At 44.2% G+C, this 24,266-nt stretch overlaps 1 protein-coding gene across 2 annotated transcripts in view; it reads left to right on the forward strand.

Moving 5' to 3' along the window:
* The window catches only part of GLA (galactosidase alpha), a 649,316-nt gene extending 632,506 nt beyond the window's left edge, over positions 1-16,810 (forward strand). For both annotated transcript variants that reach the window (XM_063937004.1, XM_063937005.1), the window contains exon 7: positions 15,406-16,810. In XM_063937004.1, coding sequence (XP_063793074.1) covers positions 15,406-15,657 — 252 coding nt within the window. In that variant the 3' untranslated portion in view covers positions 15,658-16,810. The remainder of the gene's footprint in view (positions 1-15,405) is intronic.
* The last annotated feature ends 7,456 nt before the right edge of the window (positions 16,811-24,266 follow it).

Genomic DNA, 24,266 nt, shown 5'->3' on the forward strand with positions numbered 1-24,266 from the left:
CTCAGTATGTAAAATACAGCTTTCTTAAGAGCTAATAAATTGAGATCATATGATATTAAAGCTGTCAACATCTGTGTGAGATTTATATGTACTTCAAATACCCCAGTATTCTTTTTCTATGCCTTCACCTAATATGTTCACACAGTCATGGGATTATTTTTGCTTTATGCAATATCCATATGAATTTCCTTCATGTGGAATTTAGGGCATGGATATGTGGTACTTTAAACTGCTTGCTAGAAATTATTTTTTTATCTGTGTATGAATAAGTATAGTGTAAATTGCCTTACCACAATCTCTCAGTGACTTGATATACATTTGCATATAAGTAATACAGTATAAAACTCATTAAGAATGGTCATTATAGCCATCAATTAATCACGTACAATATGTCACTTTGTGTGGTAATCTTCTTAACCTATTGGTCTATACATTAGTGCCTATGTTATGTATGTGACCTCAATTGTATTATTCTGTGTAGGGAAACTGTATCTTCTCCATATGATGCTTTGTGGTGCATTTAGTTATTTGTAATTGTGGTGTGAAGGACATATAAACCCCACACAGAGAGTGATTAAATTAATTTTGCATGTTATCCACAGCATACTGTGAGAATAACCTATAATCTTGTACTGAACACCTAGGTCAATGCATGATCATATGGTTTTGAAGTACATATAAATCTCACACAGATGTTGACAGCTTTAATATCATATGATCTCAATTTATTAGCTCTTAAGAAAGCTGTATTTTACATACTGAGTTCATTGGTCCACTTCAGTGGTTTGAAGCACATACAAACTTTACACAGATGATGAAGAATAAAAGTCTGATGGCTGAGAATTAGACGCAGTGAAGCCTATTCTCCCCATTATTGTGGTAACTAGGTTATAAACTTTGGGGAGCTTACAATTTTTGTAATAGTGCTCGCCAATTTATGTGGTAAATGTATATACCTTCACATGATATCATAGCCCTATGCGGCAAGACTTCTTTACTATACAGAAGCACTGTGCATTATTATCAATAAATATTTTCGCTCATGGCAGAGAAAGGTCTGCCATATTAGTTAGAATTTATTTGGTATTACGAGCCTCAAGGCAGGATATGTGTTTTTCATCACTTCAATCTTAGGAATTGCCTTATGGCAGAATTTATATGTTTATGTATTTGTCTAGTGATATTGTGTAGTCTATCATTTTATTAGCTATAATAAAAGTTACATTTTAAATTCTATATACCTTAAGCGTGCACCGGGTCAGACTTTTAGTCTTCTTTTGTCCTGCTCACTTGCAGGCATACCCATTCTGTACTTTTATTTGTGTAATAGGGGAGGCATGCTAATAGATAATGTTTGTGGGCATGTACAGGCACACAGAGTTTATCTGTGCATCAGGGGGCCAATAAGTACAGCTCCATCAGCTTGTTTACTTAGTGGACCACAAACCGTAAGTAACTTCCTTCCAAAATTGCAATGGTGGCATGCAAGGGAAGAACTTGGGCCTTAACACTAGAGGTCAAACTGTATCCACCCCATCACCAACTAGCTCAGCTCTGTACTTACTAGAGGCCAATGACCACAGCCTCTAGTGCTAGTTGCTGTGAAACCCTCCACATCCTCCAACACTAGAGGCTTTTCCCTACCTCTAGTGCCCATATACAGTGGGATACAAAATAACTAAACCTCCCTGGTGATTGACCAGCAAGATGGTTGCCATAGCAGTGTCAAAATCCGGAGGTTGCTCAGTTATCAGGAATTTATAGGTTTTCACTACTTATTTTGCATTAAAGCTATTTTTAAGCAAGGTTATACTATCCTATAAGGGTTCAGCATACATATAGTGGCAGAGACAGCATGTTTCCATGTGAAAGTAATGTGGAGGATCCAGACCAGGTTTTGGAAGCAGTAGCAGAATCCCAGGTGTGTGATCAGCAGCACCTGGCATTTCCTGATATAAGGGTTTCCAGGGCAGAGTCACCTTGTTCCTGATGGCAATTAGTGTCCAGGTGATAGGCCGAGGGTGTGTGGCTTAGTCTAGACTAAATACTACCGTAATTACTCATACTACGCGCTAATACGCAGGACCGCGGGAGCGATCATACGCAAATTGTGAATATGCACACGCACAGCAGAACAAGTACGCGCACGGAGGCCATCTGTGTGTAGTTTGTACGTGATGTGTGTACTGAAATATTTTTCGACTTCGCCAGTCCACCATTTGGCAGTCATAAATAACTGCCACACTTTACTACTAAACAGAAAATATTATCTACACAATATATACAAGTTTGGATGATCAGGGGAGAGTTGTAGGTGGGAATTGTATAGCCAAGTGGGATAGTAAAAGCATGTATGTACGAATCATGTCTGAGGGGCATGTATCATCATGCCGTATATGTTCTAAATAAGCTTAGAGGTATTGCGAAGTATACATTAAATCCTTCTCATCCCGTATTAAGGGTCTGTAAATGGGCAAACAAACACTACCGATCTCGTTTCGGCTTCTTATTCCAACAAATGGGGAGCACATTTAGTTGATGATGCATGGAGGGGGAACATATGTGAGTGCTAGTATATGTGGATAACACCTGTCGACTATGTGTGCCTTTAACTGAGGGTTGCAGAGATGAAGATAAGACACATATATATAAAAATACATTCACATAAAATTGGGTAGAGCTGACATCCTTTCCGGTTGGATGTTTCTGGGTAAAGGGGGAAACAGAGAAAAATGGTGAACGAAACAGGTCATGAAATTAATTTGCAATCCTTATAATGCTGTCTCTATGGATGGATCATAAATCAAATCTGCTGCTGTAACAACGCCCTCGCTCCGTAGACTCATCAAATTTGTGCTGCGCTTGCGCCGCGTCAGAATTCGAACACACATAAATTTCAAACCAATAATTATGAAGACACCCAGGATACAAAGGAGAAACTTTCCTACACTTGCAATTACATTCTGCACCCACTCTCCTAATCCAGAAAACCATTTGAGTGGGTTTAACCATGAGACCCAGCCGGTCACTTCATTACCCACAGCCGTCAAGGTAAGATTGTGTCTTCTCCGGAACTCCCACTTCAACTGCAAGATCTCATCCATCCTTTGATCGATGATCTCCGCGGGGTCGTCAGTGCTGTTCGTAATGCACATACAGCACTTCACACCATATTGAGTTGCCAAAGTGACACAGTACCCACCCGTCACAGCCGTGACATAATTCAGGACCATCCTGTGCTGGACCAACTCCGTCTTGTAGGCTTGTAACTCCCTGCCCGTATACCTAAAGGTGTCATCATACATCTCAGTGATATTATCTATCAAGTTCGCAAGCGCATGGATGTACTTAAAATGTCTAATTCCTCTGGCAGTACGGGTGATGTCTAATGCGAGAAGAATTTGAATCCCGGTGGATTCATGGATCAAATCAGAGGCTGCGTGCTCTGCCCTATCTATGATGTGTCTCTTGATGATGTGTTCATAGTGAGTATGAGTATAAGGAGTCTGAGCGTTGCGGTGAATGTCTTTAATTTTATCATGCTCTAATGTAACACAATCCCTCAGAGCTCGGAGTGAGCCACTTGTACGCTTTCCTCCCACATATGAAATAGGCATCATCTGGGAGAACATAGGGGACAGAATGTAACAACACCATATTGCAAATTTTTCAGGTAAAGAAACCAATCCCCAGTTCTCTCATCTGCTCAGTACAAGTATCAGGTTGGATGATGTGGGCACAATACCCCGGCGATACTTTTCCAACCCACATGGTCTTGCACCCATGTGTATACCTATACCAAAAATACCTCCCACTGTTGGCTATCTTGCGTACAAGTTCAGAGTCAATAGGTATCCTATCAGCTCTGTGTGAGAAGGTCATTGTCTCGTTATTCCAGGTTACTTCCCAATTTCCGGGTTTTCGGAAATTGGAGAAATTAAAGCATATTAGTGATCTATCTACATGATACTGGTGGAGCTTCAAACTAGGGGGCCTAGATATATTGAATTTCTTGTCCACCGGTCTCCCACCCCGTAATTCGAGTACCTCATCTAACGTTAAAGGATATGGCACTAATCCCGACTTACTCTGTCCTTGAGGTACTTGGGAGCACACCCAACATTCTGTCTGGTTTAAGACCTTGGTAATCACTCAACGGATGTCGGTCCATGTCGATATTAATGCTGGACGGACATTTCTGGATGCACCCATCTTCGACTATGTTCTCGCAATATCTACAAATACAATATTCATCAGACAATAACCCCTCGCATTGCCTCTGAGCTCCATGACTACCAGAGCGCTTACTGATACCAGCCTTTACTCGAGTGATGTGCTGCTCCTGAGATCCTACAAATTCGTACTCGCCATCAGAATCCATTCCAGATCCTTGCTCAACCTCTCTGGGACCCTCACCAAAACAAATTGTCCTGATCAAAAACAGAATTACTAGTAGAACCTGAAACGCAGTCTCTTGTGATAGATCCATTTCGTTAGGGGAAAGAAGGAAAATAAGGAGGAGAAAAGAAAGGAAAATGCAGGGGGTGGGGGTGAAAAAAGAAAATGGTGCGACAACCGCCTTGGTCTTGTTGCTCTCCGTGCTCAGGTGCCTTTCAACAATCCTGCCTCTCAACTTTCCTGGAACAAATACTCTAGTGATACGAGGTTCTCTTCACCTTGCTCTTTGTTACGAGTTGTCTCCGGGTCAGCGACCTTCTTGCAGTGGGACGAGTGGACCCAAGTCTCTTTCGGCGACCTTTAATGCTGTTGTGCTGGTTAACAAGACTTGGTATGGTCCTTCCCACTTGTCTATGAGGCAACCTGAGCGTAGAAAGTTTTGTATCATCACATAATCTCCAGGCTCAATGTCATGACAATTACTGTTCGGTAGGTCAGGAATCACCAGCTTTAGATTTCTTTGTTGATTTCTCAGCTGCTGGCTCATCCTAACCAAATATTTCACAGTTATTTCATTATTGCATTTCAAATCATCCTGGGGTCTATCATTACATGGGGTTGTCGACCAAAAAGAATTTCAAAGGGTGATAAGTTAAGCGGTGACCTGGGAGTGGTTCTGATGCTGTACAACACTAGTGGCAAAGCTTCTGGCCACAACAATCCAGTTTCAGGCATCACTTTGCTCAGCTTGTTCTTAATAGTGCTATTCATTCTCTCCACCTTGCACTCGCCTGTGGCCGGTACGGAGTATGTAGCTTGCTATTCCCATCAGTTTGCATATGACCTGAAAGACTTCACCTGTAAAATGGGTACCCCTATCACTTTCAATCATTCTACGGATACCATAGCTGCACACAAATTCCTGCACAATTTTCTTTGCAGTGAACGTGGCAGTATTTGTGGCAGCAGGGAACGCTTCTACCCAGTTGGAAAACACATCAGTACATACTAACACATATTTCAAATTCCTACAGGGTGGTAACTGTATGAAGTCGATTTGTATTACCTCAAAAGGTCTGTCTGTAGGAGGGATGTGGGGTGGCTCCGTTGGTATTGTCTTACCAATATTCTTCCTCAAGCAAGTAAAACATGTCATTGCTCTCTTACCTGCATGAGAAGAGAATCCTGGCGTACACCAGTAAGCTCTTACCAGCTTGCACATACCCTCTTTGCCCAGATGAGTCAGACTGTGTGCCGCCTCAGCTAGACTCGGTAGATATGGTCTGGGGGCCACTGTCTTATCATGTCCACCTGTCCAAAGTTCTGAGGACTCCTAATCATACCCCTTCGACTTCCAGACTGCCTTTTCCTGTAGGGAATACAAATTTTGCATTTCAATTTTAACTGTTGTGTGTTATCAGTTGTGTGAAGTAAACCGTCTCTGGATGAGAGAAGAGAGGGGAATAATAGTAAATAAAAAAAAAAAGAAAATGTCAGGTTTGGCATTCACCAACAGGCTGTCACACCATCATGCACATCGGTGTCTGTACACAGTCTCCCTTCACCAGTATTCTCATTCTCCGCCCTTTGTGCATGACCAGGCACACTGCATTAATACTGGTGTCCTTGTGCTGGTGAGATATACTGGATTTTGGTCAGAACTCTGAAGAACCGAGTAGGCATGTGGCGTTTGAACTGTAATCGGGTCCATGTATTGTACCCTCCTGTCAGTGAACGTAAGAGATGAGGAGGAAACTTTGAAGAAAGATCACATAGAGGTTAGTAACAGATAAGTTCGTAGAGGCAAAGAGGATTTTATAACATTTGACAACTGGATTGGGCACTATAGGGAATGACTTTTCTACTAGGTCTACACCCCTGAAAAACATTCTGTGTGTTGTATCTCTACTGGGACTATCCCAGCCATCAATCCAATGTCCTGTCCATTCTAAGTACATAGGGAACCCAGTATCTGTGAGATAATTTCCTCTACCTGTGATGGACATGAATCTAGAACAGTGAAATGCAACATTAGTCTTCGTGGGTATCCAACATACTTTGTACTTCCTGGGTGGGAGCGCGCTATATGTATACCATATCTAACAAAATTCCTGTTAAATTAATCAGGGGCCATTTCTGCTAGAGAAAAAACAAAAGTTTAAGGCCCCATCTTAACCCCAGCAAGTTTTGTCGAAAGGGTAAAGTTGCATTTATTCCGTTCTTCCCATTAACCGAATCTGTGTTTTCTATATGGCTTGTGATTCCTTACTATATGTCCCTTGATCCCGTCTATGAGTTTAATAATGTGGCTTGTTTTTTCTGTCTAGGGGGTCTATATTGACTATGTGTCCTACTACTCCTACAATCTCTGGCAAAATGCCCTTCCTTTTTACAAATGTAACATATTCTCAGTCTTTTCCAAACAGCAGGGGTCTGGGGTTTGAGCTGATGGGGCTTTCCTGTCAGAGCCTGTAGACTTACTGTCATCAGCTTCTCCTCCTGTTGTTCTCTGCGCCTAGCAATATTCTTGTGGTGTTCAATTGCGCACTCTCTAAGACAAGCTACTGTGACCCCTCTCCAATTAGGCAAAGATGTTTGCACCCTGTCCCTTAATGTCTTATTGAGCCCGTCCATTAGCACAGAGACAGCCACCTCCCTGTAATTCGCATCGTTCCCTGTATCCGATACCCCAATGTATCTATCCATTATTTGCAGAGCCCGATGGAAATATTCAGATGCCATTTAATTTTCTCTCTGTTTCATGGAGAAAAATTTTCTCCACTTAACAGTAGGCGGGAAATACAACTCTAGTTGCATGTTGATTCGCTCCACGTTTTCCTGATTGTGTTCGTCAGTCATAGGACCATCCGACTCTAATCTACAATCAGTGATACATTTTTGGGTGTCAATATTAGGGGGTAGGCACGCTTTCAAAAGTATCCGCCAATCTTTGTTTGCCGGTTCATATGCATTACACAGACCTTTTACATACTTCTGACATCTGGCTAAATGTCTCCGGGGATCGGGGAATTCTGAAATGATTGACCGAAGTTCTGATCTGGACCACGGGCAATGCATTGCATTATTCCTGGTGAGGATTTCTCCCTATCGGTTCCCCCATTAGGAGTTACTATTTCCAAGACAGGATGTAATCCTACCATTCTATTCCTAAACTGCTCACTGTGAGGTGTTAATGTCTCTGTGTAATGAACAGTCTCACACTTACCGATGTCTGTGATCTCACCAGTCCTTTCAGTGGACGATACTGTTACTGCTCTTACTGGTTGGACAGGCCCCACCTGAGTTTCCTGCAAGGTGACTGCCTGAATAATTTAGCTGGGTCCTTCATCTTCCTGTGACCTATAACCTTGGAGAGACTTCAAAACAGGATACAACTTGAAAAAATTAGGGTTAATACATTGCTCTTGCATTCTACTATCATTTACAGATATACCATTGACTGTAGCCATCTCTTTCCTTTTGACCTGTGTCGATAATGGTGTGTCCGTGCCCTCATTCCTGCTGGTTTTGGAACTTGCTTTGCGAGTTTGTTCCCTTTGCACCTCCCCCTCTTGTTGCCACAGGTTTAAACAATCGTTATGTCTGATCCTTTGTTTTCTGGATTTAATCAGACATATTTTACTACCTACATTCTGCAGTACCTCTGGTTCAAAGCTGCCCACCCTAGGGAATGATACCCTATCTTCTGCAGTCATACGTATCCACTCATTGCAAAAAGCCTCCATGTGTGAACCATATTTCTCACACATGATAAACCTTGCTGAACCTTTTGGCCTCAATTCTCCAGCCTGAACCCTGCATAAACGTCTCTCACTTGAGCAACTGGCTCCCATATTTGTGTGTCTTTTTAATAACTAAAAATTCCCACAAACACCAAGATACTCAATGCAAGCAGACAGTGAAAGTTACTCGAGCGTCTTTCACTCGCTCTCACCCATGCTGGCCAGTACAACGATACACTGTTGATAGTGGATCACAATGTACCCAACTTAGGGCTCCTATAAGACGTTACAGCACCATAAGTTCTTTCGATGGAGGTTCTGTTGGCATATTTTCCTGAGAGAGGCAGCGAAAAATTCCTTTTCGGTATCTTTCCACTGGAATTTTTGTAGGGTGAAAAATAGAGAAATTAGATTACTATCCTTCACCCTTTCCAGTGGAAGCCCACCAGGGAGATTTCCCGACGTTATCAAAGAAAAACCCCTTTGTCTATACAATCACGTCTGCGTATGCTTTTCCACAGTGCATATGACACAATGGTATCACGTTGTGCTGTGTAGAACACACGGACATGCGATGCAATCGCACAGCCTATAGATACTAGTTATCTATATGCCCTACGATTGCTGTAGACCACCTGAAACACCTAGACCACTCTAGACCACCTAGTTGTATGGGACGTGAAAAGACAAAGGTATAGAACCTGTATGCGGTGCGCAATAAGAGCAGCTTGATTTAATAGAAAACACCCAGAGGTAGCTCTCACAAATACCTCCACCCGAAGGGTCAAACAATTGCAGAAAAGAATGGTGTTTATACATACAACCAAGCGCGTCAAAGCAGAGATGGCTTTTTCTGGACCCACTGTCACATGTGGTACTGTCTCAGAATGAATGTCCAATAGTAACCAGAAAAAGGAAACAAATAAAGTGCATATAGTGAAGCACCGTTTGTACTGGTTAAAAAACAAATGAAAGTGCATGGAATATAGCACAGATAAAAACAGAATTTAATTTCCAAAACATCAAACGCTTTGAGCCGTTTCTTTGTCCTGACATCTCAACAGCACCACAGGCTTTCCTGACACTCTGTGACACCATAATTGGGACCTTTTTCCAGCAGTATCCACCGTTCTGGACGTATTCCTCCCTGCTAAAGAGGATAACCGACCCAGTTACATCACAGGTGGACACAATCTGCTTTTAGGATCACTGCAGCATCCACCATTCTGGACGTATTCCTCTATGCTAAAGAGGACAACTGACCCAGCAGTATCCACCATTCTGGACGTATTCCTCCATGCTAAAGAGGACAACTGACCCAGTTACATCACAGGTGGACACAATCTGCTTCTAGGATCACTGCAGCATCCACCATTCTGGACGTATTCCTCTATGCTAAAGAGGACAACCGACCCAGGTACCTCACAGGTGGACACAATCTGCTTCTAGGATCACTGGTAAATACCTCACATCTGCAATTTTTCGGTTTATGCACAAATAACCGATTAGTGACAGACATCTCCAGTGATTCTGGTCCCTCTGAGTGTCAATAATTTGCCAAATGTGGACTCTTTAATAATTCAGGCACCTTGTGGCATTTACCATTGAAGTTTTTATTTATATTCTTATACCTTTTATTTTTCATTTTATATTTACACATGTGAAATAAATGTGATATTTTATCTACTAAGCCTTTTGGATATTAGATTGTTTTTTATTATCATTTTTCATGATCAGCCAGCGCTGGTAGTTTTCCTTTGCTTGTTGTCCATTTTATCTAGGGGACTTACCATCCCCATATCAGCTGCTATTGGTAGCGCACCTTTTTGTTTCTTTTTTTTTTATATATATATTTGATATACTTTACTAGCAGAGGGTTACAATAATAACAATACAATACAATAAGAAAATGGCTACAGTCAATGGTACATACGTTTGGTTTCGCCAGCGCCACGTGGTCCCGGTGCTCAGGTCTATCAGGCAAGATGACCCTTGAGAGAGAGAGATTACCGACCGGCTAGGCATCTTGGCTTTTTATACAGTTGATCAAAACATAATACAATAGACACTGTGTGCTCTTCTTCCATTGGTTCGGGGGTGGGACATATCCTGTGCACCGGGGATCATTGGTCAGCTCAAAAGGTGGGCGATGGCTAAGACTTGAGATGTGATTTCTGTTTGCATCTAAACACAGGTCTAGTGCTAGACCTTAAGTAACCTGCACCTGGCTTGTCTGTGTGCACGAGACATTAATGGTTCACCTATCTGTCACAAACAGATTCCCATACAACTTGTGTGAGCTCATTATGTGTGCAAAATTAATGCTAAATAAGTTTAATCCACTTTTAAACACATCTTTATTCGATGCATAAAACTTATCAACGCTGCTATAACTCCCTGGATTTAATACGGTGTAATACGCATTCTTCATATGCTTTTTTCGGTTAGCCGACCGTCGTAACACGACGCTTCTTTTGTTCGCAGGCATAGCAGAATACACTTTTATAGATATCACACTCGAATCCAATAAACAGCATTCATAGCTCACATGCTTATTTTATAAATCAATTGGCAATAACATTTACTGTTGCAACTAAGAGTTAACAACACACAAATCAATTGGAAATAATTTACACTGATGCAACATCTAAGAGTTAATACACAGGAGGCTTTTCAATTATTAAACAATGCTTATAACTCATTTGCAAGCTTATTTTATATAAAACAACATCAGAAGGGGATGTACAGTGGGAGTGTCAGGGGTGTGGTTAGAGGCGGAATTTGCATATTTAGGGGCGTTTCCACCTGTCACTTTGAGTTTGACGGAACATGGTGCTCTCTATACTCCCCTGCAATGCACTGTTATCAGGGGACACGCTGATTGCCTGACGCAGCCTCCCGCTGTCTTTTCTTTCTCAGCACATTCCAGCTTTGAATACCAGCGCTCTCACCGGTGTTCACTGTGGCATTTTCCACACACACCTGGTAGCAGCCAAGGGGTCTCATATTCTCTGTCTGCACTGATCACTCTTATTTTGAACTCATATATGTTTCAAGTTCTCTCATTGGATCCACCTCCCCTTTTCATTTCTGCGCTGTTATATACATCAGGAGTGTTAGGGAAGAACGGGCTCAAAAGCAGAAACTTATACTTTGCTTTTTTCAGCCCTCTAATTTGCAGCACAGTGGCACACTCACCCAGACATTTGATGCTAATGCAGATGTCCGAGCGGCAGCTGCACGACTGAACCGCAAAACATTGGGGGCTCTAGATTAATTTTATCGCTACCTGTAATATGACTCATTTTCACTGGTAATAACCTGTACCTGCAGCACGATAGTGCCAATAGAATAGCATCTCAAGCTTTAATTTACTGGTGTAAGTAAGGGATTTTGCTCATTGCTGTACATATCATTTTCTATACTCCTGTAACCCTATGGGAATAAATCACGGATGTCACTGTCATCTGATAACAGTTCAGCATATTTATTGAGAGTACTATTATTAGATATACTCCACCAGAATTGTTATTATTCTTTATTCTTGTGAAACCTATCTGGTGGACCATTATGCAACAGGTATCATCTATCCTTGTGTATCAATGCCTATTTTTCCCTATAGATTGTAAGCTTGCGAGCAGGGCCTTCCTACCTCTATGTCTGTCTGTTATTACCCAGTTTTGTTCTATTACTGTTGTTCTAATTATAAAGCGCAACGGAATATGCTGCGCTATATAAGAAACTGTTAATAAATAAATAAACCTATTGACAGCCTTTTTCCTGGAGTCACATGACCCCGTTGGTATCATTGTTGTGAATAAACTTCTGATTACACAGAATGATTATTTATTGTTCATAAACATTGTTGATACAAATCAGAAACTTGCAATAATTTGAATGTATCCTTATCTGTCTTTTATGGTTTCAGAATTAAGGCAATTTTCTTCACAGGATTAACTTCAGTGAATCCGCCAAATTAATCTAATTTTTTATACACACAGCATTTTGAGCTCAGAGATGGTCAAGGGACGACATTTTGTATTAACACATTATTATTACTACACACAGTCATTTTATCAATATATTGATGAAATTGTATAAAGATATATTTTTCTCCATATTTTCACTGTGAGCTTTTATAACATTCCCTCATTTTCCTTTATTGTGGTTTTTATAAATGATAAACCTCTTTTATAAACAATTCAACAACAATCTTTTTAAATTTAATCTATTAAAAGTTATATTTTAAACAGGCAGTGTGCCCCAGAGAGTGTTTCCTCCCCCCCTCCTTTTTTTTGTCTATAACAAGCAGAAATTGCGATATGATCACAATTTATGCTTGTTGAATGGGGGGAGGCTTGCCCAGCGATGGGTGGCCCCCAGCATGTGCTCCAAAGGATAGCAGAATTTGCTATCCTTACTGAATTAGGCCCTTAATTATTTAATTGGCGCCAGGTGACACTTTGTCTTTTGTTTCAGTGTATGAAAATGGTTGCAATTCCTAAATGTTTCATACAATATTTTAGTTCAACGGTTTGAATTAAAGCTGAAAGTCAGCAATGCAATTGCATCACCATTGTTTCACTTCAAATTAATTGTGGTGGCGTACAGATTAGGTAAAATCAGGTAAATTGTGTCAGTTCCAAATATATTGAATATGGACTTAACTACTGTACTGTATATATACTGTGTGCATATATATATATATATATATATATATATATATAAAAGCAGGATATAAGCGGCAGTCACCAGACTGCAGAAATTAATATAAAATGTCCTTTATTGGAGTCCTACGTTTCGGGGACAATCACTGTCGTCAGGGACAGCTTGATTGTCCCCAAAACGAAGGACTCCAGTAAAGGACATTTTATATTAATGTCTGCAGTCTGGTGAGTGCCGCTTATATCCTGCTACTACAAATAGCCTATATGGCTTAAGAGGGCACCGCAGCAAGTAAGATTATATCAACCAGGGGAGTGCCGGACAAGTGGATTTTATATATATATACATATATATATATATATATACATGGTAGAGTCCGAACAATCAAATGCTCCAGACAGACACGGCACTCCAGGACTGCATGTGAAAATATTTAATGATTCAGCTTTAAAGCACGGGCATATTACAATGCGGCATTTCGGGCCATGCAAGGCCCTTCGTCAGGTGATGCTAGTGCTGCTAGTCTTGTCTTGTTGTCAGCACTAGCATCACCTGACGAAGGGCCTTGCATGGCCCGAAATGCCGCATTGTAATATGTCCTGGAGTGCCGTGTCTGTCTGGAGCATTTGATTGTTCGGACTCTACCATGTATATCATATCAGACAATGGCACCCAGGCAGGTGGACAGTAGTTAGAGTGCCGGATTATCTGGATACTATATATATATATATATATATATATATAGTGAGAGAGATAGAGAGAGACCGTTTATAAATATATAAGAAATAAGGCCTCGGCCCCATTATTTCAAGTTGGCTAATGGAGGGTATGTCTACCAAGTTTGGTCCAAATCCATCACAGCATGTAGGAGCCTATGAAAAACAAATATACAGTACATACAGATGTATCCACGCTCATCATGGCTACATCCTGTTGCGATCGTGCCTTGTTAGGTGTGACATACACACACACATATACATATATGCACACACACTGATACAAAATTGGAGACATGAAGAGTGATCAAAAATACTGACATACAGTTGGATTACATTTATACAGACTATAAAGAAAATGCAGGTCCACACTCTAAGCACTAAGAACACTGTTAATCAAAACAGTCATAATAAACGCCGCAATTTGCCTTTGAGCAGAATTTAGGTTTTTAGCACAGTTTTGCCCAAAAATGTTCCACCTACCATGTCACAGTGACCTAATCAGGTGGGTCCCTAACATTCCTAATACTGACATATTATATAAACGTATCCAGGTCTTACATATCATAATGCTCTAATACTGTATGTAGACAGGAAATGCAAGGACCCTACTAATTAAAAACAGCTAAGGGCACGTGGGAGGGGTGCTGGCCCAGGAAGAACGGTCTCCACCCTCAAGTGTACATACATACACAATTACAGAGTAACGGGGGAACGGCTGGACTGCACATATTGATTTTAAACATAAGAGGTGAAACCTTGATGAGACTTGCAGTGCCATACAGAAAAAAAGGAAACTGCAGATGCACTCTCTAAGCACTAAGGACACTGTTAATCAAAACCATTATAATAAACTCTACAGTTCAATATGGAGTATAAACTAGGTTCTTAGCACAATTGTTTCTAAAAAATGTTGGACCATCTACCACAACACAGTGACCTCATCAGTTGGGTCCCTAGTACTGAAATAGGATATAAATGTGTCCAGGTCTTATCTCTCATAGTGCACATGGAGTAAAATGGAGAGTCTTTGCAAAATTTTGACCAAATGTGATGGGGTCACTGACATTTATGGCGAAAATTGTGCGAAGAACCACTATTTTACGCCATGTTAAATTGTAGCATTTGCTATCATTGTTTTGATTGCCAGTGTTCTTACTGCTTAGAGTGTGCACCTGCATGTTCCATTTGCATCTGTATGGCATTACAAGTGTCAACAAGGTAGCACCTCCGATGTTTATAATTAGGGTGTGCAGTCCAGCACCCCATCATCCCCCCCCTGCCCACACACACATACTCCTTTATTGGAAAATATTTACTAAAGCTGCTAAAAATAAAAAGTGGTGATTATGCCCACAGCAACCAATAAGATTCTAGCGATCATGTCTTCAAGAATACTAGACAGAATCTGATTGGTTGCTATTTGCAACTCCATCACTTTTCGTTTTTAGAAGTTTGAGTAAATATACCCCATAATATTTAAAGACCAAGGAGTCGTTTGTCATACTACTCAAGTAATTGTGACTGAGTTGGGAGCAAAACATAAAACGGAAGTAACTTTGTCTACTGAATGAAAATACTTTTTTTTTTTCTTGCAAACCATATAAATATTGGCTGCTTTTGCATGTACTGTAGCCCACAGCTCATAATCATCCATATTATTTGTAAGTTTGTGTATACTGTATACAGTATGTAATTTTATATTTATTTGTTACTTTTGTCTTTAAGGTATGGTGCAATGGATTACACTCTATTTGTAGACATAGTTTAACTTTATCTTTAAATATAGTGTAACTATTTATAACATTTTCATTATTGCATGCATAATTCTGTAAATGCCACTCAATATATAACAACAATATTACCCACTACTGTACTTTCAGGTGCAAAGCTTTGACCTATGGGAGAAGCCATTAGCCGGAAGGACTTTAGCAGTTTCTGTGACAAATCGTCAAGAGATAGGTGGTGCACGCTATTTCCTGCTCTCACAATCTATGCTTTGGAAAGGATTAGGTTGCAAAAACAAGTGTTATGTGACACAGTTACTTCCAAAACGGTATGAATATGGATATTTGAATGCAACTTTGCCACTGCTTGTAAACCCCTCAGGCACTGTGTTGCTGAAGGTGGAATAATATGAACATAGAATTGCAGCTTATCACCAAAAATATGTGTGGGAGAGGCTGATGTTTGTAAATTGGATACATTATAACATGCCAGTTTTAAGAAATTAATCAAAAGGGAACGTGGATGCTAAGTCTTGTGAAGATACAGTCATTTAGTTTGTCCTTGTCCAGGGTCCTCTACTGAACAATGTTCTAAAATTTGATGACAGTTGTACATAAGTTGTGTTTTTTTCACTTCAAATTTTGACTTTTCATGTGCAACAAAAAAATGTCAGCATGTATTGTGACATCAAATGAGGTGCATTTTGTGATTATCATACCTTGCTCTTAGAGAGGTGGAATGGAGGTATGAAAGCTTGGGAAAGTATAGTCAGGGTGGTGACTACACTACTGCTGCTTAACTGGGTGCATCTTTATTCTGCTAGTATTGTAATGGGTGTTGCTATAGTAGGAAGCTTCTAACCCTAACCTTCCCTTCTCTGCAGCCTAACCCTAACCCTTCCCATGTAGCCTAAACCAAACCTCCCCCCACGGCCTAACCCTTAGTAGCCCCGGCATACTAACATTTGGGATCCCGGTGTTCAGTTTTCTGAGCAGTGTCGGGATTCCAGTATCGGTTTTCCGACTGCCAGAATCCTGAGTGGATCCCATATATTGTCGAGCAGAGAAGTGGCCGCACTTAACAATTCCAATATTTATAGTTGTATTGAAAATACATACATCAGCAGGCAATTAGTACAGCTGTTAGCGTGTATAAGTACATGTTCATGACCAACGTTTTGGGGACTGGCATACCCCGTTATCAATGTCCATATGAGCAAAACAGCACATTGCAGTGTAAGCATCAAGCAACAGATTAAACAAGCATGCAAGTTGTTCTTACTTTTTTAAAGGGTATCTCACCCAATAGTTGCCTCCAGGCTGGGTAACCGCACTGGCACAGGGCAGCTGACAGTTCCCAGCGGTATGGCTGTGTGACATCATCCCGGCTCCTGCAGTTGCCAAACAACACCTTGGTTGCCAGAAGAACTGTTTCCTCCGTCCCTGAGGCAACCTAGCGTAAAGAAAAGTGTATTAAATACATTAGATGGTACTTCATTGTTTGTGCACAGTTATACAATGGACGAAAATGAGATTTATGGTCTCTTTCTGCGAGGTACGTTGGGCTCCAAAAGGAATAACTTCAGGGTGTAGAGTAGGATCTTGATCTGAGGCACCAACAGGCTCAAAGCTTTAGACTGTTCCCAAGATGCACAGCGCCGCCTCCTCTATAACCCCGCCTTCATGCCAGTGAGCTCAGTTTAGTTAACCAGCCCAATGCAGTAGCAGGTACCAGAGACGACAAGCGCTCGTAGCCAATTACACCACACACTCACCGCAGGAGAGGGTGTCAGCGGCTATGCCAATACCAACCCAAAAAAGCTAAGTGCGTCAGGGTGGGCACCTTGTGGAGCCCAGTGTACCTCGCAGAAAGATTTAACAATGGTAAGTTCTTACCATAAATCTCGTTTTCTGCTGCGGGGTACACTGGGCTCCACAAGGAATAACATTGGGGATGTCCTAAAGCAGTTCCTTACGGGAGGGGACGCACTGTAGCAGGCACAAGAACCCAGCGTCCAAAGGAAGCATCCTGGGAAGCGGCAGTATCAAAGCCATAGAACCTAATAAACGTGTTCCTTGAGGACCACCTAGCCGCCTTGCACAATTGTTCAAGGGTCGCACCACGGTGGGCCGCCCAAGAAGGTCCAACCGACCGAGTAGAATGGGGTTTGATGGTAGCAGGAACCGGATGACCAGCCTGTACATAAGCATGTGCAATCACCATTCTAATCCATCTGGCCAATGTCTGCTTAGAAGCAGGCAAGCCACGTTTGTGAAAACCAAACAGCACAAAAAGAGAATCGGATTTCCTAATGGAGGAAGTTCTCTTCACATAGATACGGAGAGCCCTTACCACATCCAGAAACCGCTCTTTGGAAGACAACTCAGGAGAATTAAAGGCCGGAACCACAATCTCCTGGTTAAAGGTGGAAAAAAGACACCACCTTGGGTAAATAACCTGGGCGTGTCCGAAGAACCGCCCGGTCACGGTGAAAAATCAAATAGGGGGACTTACAGGATAAGGCACCCAAGTACGAGACCCTTCTAGCTGAAACAATAGCCAGCAAAAACAACACCTTAAGGGAAAGCCACTTAAGGTCAGCAGAGGTAAGAGGCTCAAACAGAGATTCTTGTAAGGCCTCCAAGACCACCGACAGATCCCAAGGGGCCACAGGTGGCACATAAGGAGGCTGAATCCTCAGCACACCCTGAGTGAATGTATGGACATCAGGTAGGGTAGTGATCTTTCTCTGAAACCAAACCGACAAGGCCGAGATGTGAACCTTGAGGGAGGCCAGACGCAGGCCTAAATCCAGGCCTTGTTGTAGAAAGGCCAATAGTTTGGCCGTACTAAACTTGAAAACGTCATGATTGTGAGACGCACATCAAGTAATGTAAGCATGCCAGACCCTATGGTATATCTGAGCAGAAGCCAGCTTACGAGCCTTCAACATAGATTGAACGACCGACTCAGAAAAACCCTGGGTCCTAAGGACGGAAGCTTCAAGAGCCATGCCATCAAAGCCAGACAGGCCAAATCCTGGTAAACACAAGGGCCCTGAATGAGGAGGTCTGGTCATTGTGGAAGTAGAAGGGAACGATCAAACGAGAGGCCCTGTAGATCGTAGAACCAGTGCCGCCTGGGCCAAGCTGGAGCGACTAGAAGTAGGTTTCCTCCTTTTTGCTTGAACTTCCGTATTACTCTGGGCAGGAGGGACACCAGAGGGAACACATACGGTAGCCAAAAATTCCACGGGATTGATAGAGCATCCACGAACGCTGCTTGAGGATCCCTTGTCCTTGCTCCGAAGACCGGAACCTTGTGATTGTGTCGAGACACCATCAGGTCCACATCTGGGGGACCCCACTTGTCCACGAGAAGTTGAAACACCTCCGGATGTATGCTCCATTCTCCGGTGTGCACAACCTGTCGACTTAGATAGTCCTCCTCCCAGTTCAGAATGCCCGGAATGATCACTGCTGATATGGCCGGCAGATGACGTTCTGCCCACTTAAGAATCCTTAATACTTCCCTCATTGCCATGCGGCTTCGAGTGCCGCCCTGATTGATGTATGCCACCGTGGTGGCGTTGTCCGATTGTACTTGAACAGGTCTGTTCTGTATCAGATGCTGGGCCATTGTCAACGCATTGAACACTACCCGCAGTTCCAGAATGTTTATCGGGAGTAGAGACTCCTCGGTCCACCGACCCTGGAGAGAGTGTTGTTCCAAAACCGTGCCCCAACCTCTCAGACTGGCATCAGTCGTCAGCAGGACCCAGTTAGATATCCAGAAGGGACTGCCCCTGCTCAATCGTTGGTCCTGAAGCCACCAGCCACCAATAGAGCACAGCTTTTCCATACGAAACTTGGAAATCCGCACATGCTTGTTCAAGGACTTCAGATTGAGAATGGGCTGCTAGCACCCTTTCGGTTTCGGGACTAGAAACAGCGGTGAATAGAACCCCCTGCCTCTCTGAGTCAGAGGCACCTGAACCACCACTCCTGTGGACAGGAGGGAACGTACCACCGAGTGCAATGTTTGCTTTTGCCGGATCCAGAGGCACATGTTTTAGGCAAAATCAATGAGGGGGGCGATTCTTGAAGGGTATGGCGTAACCTCGAACAATGACTTCCCTCACCCAGGTATCCGAAGTGGTCTTCAACCATTCCTGGACAAAACCTAGAAGTCGGCCCCCCACCCTGGGATCTCCCAGGGGGAGGCCCGACCCGTCATGCGGCAGGCTTATCAGTTTTTGAAGCTGACTGATGGGCAGCCCAAACTTGCTTCGATCTGGGCTTGGCAGATCTGGAAGCATGGGCTTGCTTTGGGTACGCCTGACCTTTTGCTTTACCTGGAGTACGAAAGGGCTGAGGGAAAGTACTTTTAGCATTCTGTGCGGAAGGAGCCGTACTAGGTAGGCAGGCTGTTTTAGCAGTAGCCAGGTCAGCCACAATCTTATTGAGGTCTTCTCCAAAGAGAATGTCTCCCTTGAAAGGAAAAACCTCCAGGGTTTTTCTGGAATCCAAATCCACCGACCAGGATCTCAACCATAGGATACGCCTGGCCAAAACGGATGCAGTAGCAGCCTTGGCCGCGAGCACCCCGGCATCGGAGGCCGCCTCCTTAAGGTACAGAGAAGCCGTGGCAATATATGAGAGACATTGTCGAGCATGCTCAGAAGCATCCAAAGGCAGTTCCGCCTCGAGTTCCTGAGCCCACGCCTCAACAGCTTCAGTAGCCCATGCCGCTGCAATAGTTGGCCTTTGAACAGGGTATAAATCGCTTTTAAACAGCCCTCCACCCGACGATCCGTCGGTTCCTTCAGAGAGGTGATGGTAGTTACTGGTAGGGCAGAGGAAACAACCATACGCGCCACATGAGAATCTACAGGCGGAGGGGTTTCCCAATTTTTATACACCTCCGCAGAGAGAGGATAGCGAGCCAACAGTCTCTTATTCGGTGTAAACTTTGTCCCCGGATTTTCCCAGGATTCCTGACGTATGTCAATCAGGTGCTTAGAGTAGGGTAGGACCTGCTTAACCATCTTCTTACGCTTAAACCTATCAGGTTTCTTGGTGACAGTCTCAGGCCTCAATCAAATCCGAGACATCCACGGACAATTTCCCCTCCCCATCTGAAGCGTCAGCGTCAGTGTCCGAGGGATCAATATAAGCACCGTCCTCCTGGGAGGACGTGTCAGTTAAGGCCGCGTATCGGGAGGAGGTAATGGCCCTTTTAGAAGACAACTTAGTCTTATGCGGGCGAGAGTGACCCTTAGATTTGGACATGGATCGGTTCAAATGCTGTAACTGAGAGGAAAGCTGATCCGCTCATGGCGGGTTCACAGCGGGAACCATCATCTGTAGCAACGGCACAGGTGGTCCCACAGGGGGCGTCAATTTTATTACAAGCGTGTTTAACAATGTGGAAAATGTAGCCCAAGGTGGTTCTTGTGATGCCCCGAGTGCTACCGACCCACTTGGAGGCAAGGAAGCCCCTGAGCTGCTAAATTATCCTCCATTCCGTCAGTGGCCTCACTACCACGCAGTGTGGGAGAGGCCCCAACGCCGTTGCCACGTGTAGCAGACATAATAATGCGCACAGTAAAGGGAAACTCGGTACAAACGGTAATTATATAATTAGCAGCACTATACCTAGTAAGAACTCTCAGAATAACCGCTGCAGCTGGCACAGACCGAGGGTTCAATAGGAATAAAACATATGGTGACTATAATTTACAAGTAAAAAATACTCCAGTAGTATATCTTGTGAGACAAACCTATATTATCTGAGAAAAACCTGAAACACTTGACCCCACAGGTATAGTAATATAGGAATAGCACGCTGAGTGAAATACCCTGCAGTAAGGCAACCATGCAGCAGCTACATGCACACACACGTATATAGTCACACACGCACTGGACTAGCAATACAAAGTAATACTCAGTATAGCTATATGTGATAAAAATAGATATAACAAACACAGTAAGCACTGGATGTATATTACAGGGTGTTTGTACCACACAACCCTGACAGTATGCACTCTTTCTTAACTAGCACAGTCGCAGTGACAGGTAGAATACTCAAGTGTCCTGTAGGAAGCACAGCACTGGCAGTCACGCGGTTCCACAGAGGAGGATTTGCCCCAGCAGTCCTAGAAACAGCTAAGCTCCACCTGTAATGGCGGCTGACCTACTCCCCCTGCTGGCATCCCCACCAGGCGTGCGGGCAGTAATAAGAAGCGGGGGGTAATGGTACAAAAGTCCCCCCTGACCTGTGCCCTTGTAAAAACACCCTGGTGGCTAGTGGAACTGCAGCCCAGTAATCTGTGTCCACGCCAGAGTTCGCATGGCCCGCCTCCTACGGCCACACGGGATTGCGGTGTACAGCGTTGGCACAGAAGCCCCTTACCTCCCCCTTGACAGCGGCCCCGCGATCCGGGAGACAGCGGCGTGTGTATGACTCACAGAGGACAGAGAAAGAAAAGCCGGCGCCTCCGCTGTAATGACCCGGCAACCGCGGCGCGGGAGTATACAGCGTCCGCTGGGGGTGATGGAGCTGCTGCAGGGACGTCTTCTGACACAGCCTGCTGCAGCCCTGGTACAGTCCTCTTCTTTTCTGTTGAAGCTAAAGCTAAGAATTAGGCTGCCTGAGGCAGCCCCCTGTTAAGTGACCTGCTACTGCAGGCACCAACTACAAACTGAGCTCACTGGCATGGAGGGGGGTTATAGAGGAGGCGGCACTGTGCATCTTGGGAACAGTCTAAAGCTTTGAGCCTGTTGGTGCCTCGGATCAAGATCCTACTCTACACCCCGATGTTATTCCTTGTGGAGCCCAGTGTACCCCGCAGCAGAAATTAATTATTTCATCCATTGTGTACAAACAATGACTGAGTTACAGCGGCGGATTGGCTCACCGGGGGAACCATGGCACTTTCCGGTTGGCCAGTGCCACCGATCCCATAACCCTCTCACCTTGGCTGTTTTACACTGTGGCTGGGCCGGCTCATATGCTGTGCTGGCCGGAAGCCGCGGATGTGTAGAAGCGGGCGCTACGTCCGTGAGGCGGGTCCCGGAGCTGCAGACACGCTCCGTACTGTCCCCGCTGTGCTGCTGCCTGGATGAGGAGGTAATCAGACTCGCTCTTAGTCTCTTAGTAGGGATGAGCACCCGGGGGGGGGGGGGGGGGGGGCACAGGCAGCTACTCTACACTATATAATAAATAGTATCCAGCAACTTCATACCACCTGGCATCCCCACAGAGGAGCCTGAGCTCTCACGCACTGGGCGCATGCAGCAACCTAGCACGGGGTTAGCTCTCACACTGGGCACATACTGGCACCTCCATATACTGAAAGAGAAGGCTGATCCTCTCACAGACTGAGCATTGCACCTATTCCCAAGTGAGTGGGCCTCCTGTATTTGGTATACAGCCTATAGCCAGAAGAAGAAGTTCACACTGGGCATAGCCTGGTAACTTTCACCAGGAGACTGAGCCTCTTGCAACCTGGGTACACCCTTGGATCTCTCTGCAGAAGGCTAAACCTTAACTAATTTAGGTAATCAATGGAGGCTGAGCCTCTTACACCAGGCTAACCCCATTACATTAGAAGTCATATCGTTGGCAATGTATATACCGCCAGCGTACTGCTGTGAGGACACTGCGGTGGGGGCTGAGAGGAGCGTGGATGGAGCAGCGGCCATGGAGAAGGCTAACAGTGGAGGAGGTAAATCAGTGAAAGACTGGACTTGGGGCAGGATAAGAAGGAGAGATGGGGGTCCAGTGGTACTTCAGTCGATGCTGGTGAGTGTGGGGAGTGTGTGCCTGCAGTGTGGCCGGCTGCTGATGGATGCATCATAGTGAGCATAACCGCAGTGTGAATGTTTAGTGAGTAGGGAGAAAGGACCTGGGGAGAATGTGTAGGAAACAGAGACAGCAGCGTGGGGTGTGTAGGGACAGCAGGGAGGGTGTGTGTAGAGAGTAGGGAACAAGGATTGGGGGGGGGGGGGGGGAGTGTGTAGGAAACAGGCACTTCAGGGAGGGGGGCTGTGCAGTGGCGGATTGGGACGCCAGACCAGATTCCAATTGGCTGGTCCGGCTGTCCCCTCAGTGACCGCCGTCATCCCCCATGCTGCCGGCTGCTCCGATCTTGGCAACATTAACTTCAAAGCTAAATAAAAGGCCGCCGATGTAGCTGCTGCGCATGTCTTTGTAGGGCCGGGCTGTCAGCCTCCAGCCTTGTCTTCCTCCAGCCCCAGCTGCTCTACCTGGCGCAAAGTGTATAACGTGCTCTACCTGGCACAAAGTGTATAATGTGCTCTACCTGGCACAATGTGTATAACATGCTCTACCTTGCGCAAAGTGTATAACGTGCTCTACCTGGCGCAAAGTGTATAACGTGCTCTACCTGGCGCAATGTGTATAACGTGCTCTACCTGGCGCAAAGTGTATAACGTGCTCTACCTGGCGCAAAGTGTATAACGTGCTCTACCTGGCGCAAAGTGTATAACGTGCTCTACCTGGCGCAATGTGTATAACGTGCTCTACCTGGCACAAAGTGTATAACATGCTCTACCTGGCGCAATGTGTATAACGTGCTCTACCTGGCACAAAGTGGTTTACGTGCTCTACCTGGCACAAAGTGTATAACGTGCTCTACCTGGCGCAATGTGTATAACGTGCTCTACCTGGCACAAAGTGTATAACGTGCTCTACCTGGCGCAAAGTGTAGAACGTGCGCTATCTGGCGCAATGTGTATAACGTGCTCTACCTGGCGCAATATGTATAGGAGGTTCTACCTGGTGCAGTGTGTGTAAGCGGCACTACTGTGTGGTGTAATGTGAATTGGCACTGTTACGTGGCCACACCCCTTCCCAACGAAGCCATGCCCCTAAAATTTTTGCTGCGCGCCTACGGAGCGCACTTTCTGTACTTTTCACTGGGGGGGGGGGGGTGGAAGCACCAATTCACTTTCTGCCAAACTGCACCAAAATGTCTAGTTACAGCTCTGGT

The sequence above is a fragment of the Pseudophryne corroboree genome, chromosome 8 (genome assembly GCF_028390025.1).
Source record: "Pseudophryne corroboree isolate aPseCor3 chromosome 8, aPseCor3.hap2, whole genome shotgun sequence".
Taxonomy (NCBI): Eukaryota; Metazoa; Chordata; class Amphibia; order Anura; family Myobatrachidae; genus Pseudophryne; species Pseudophryne corroboree.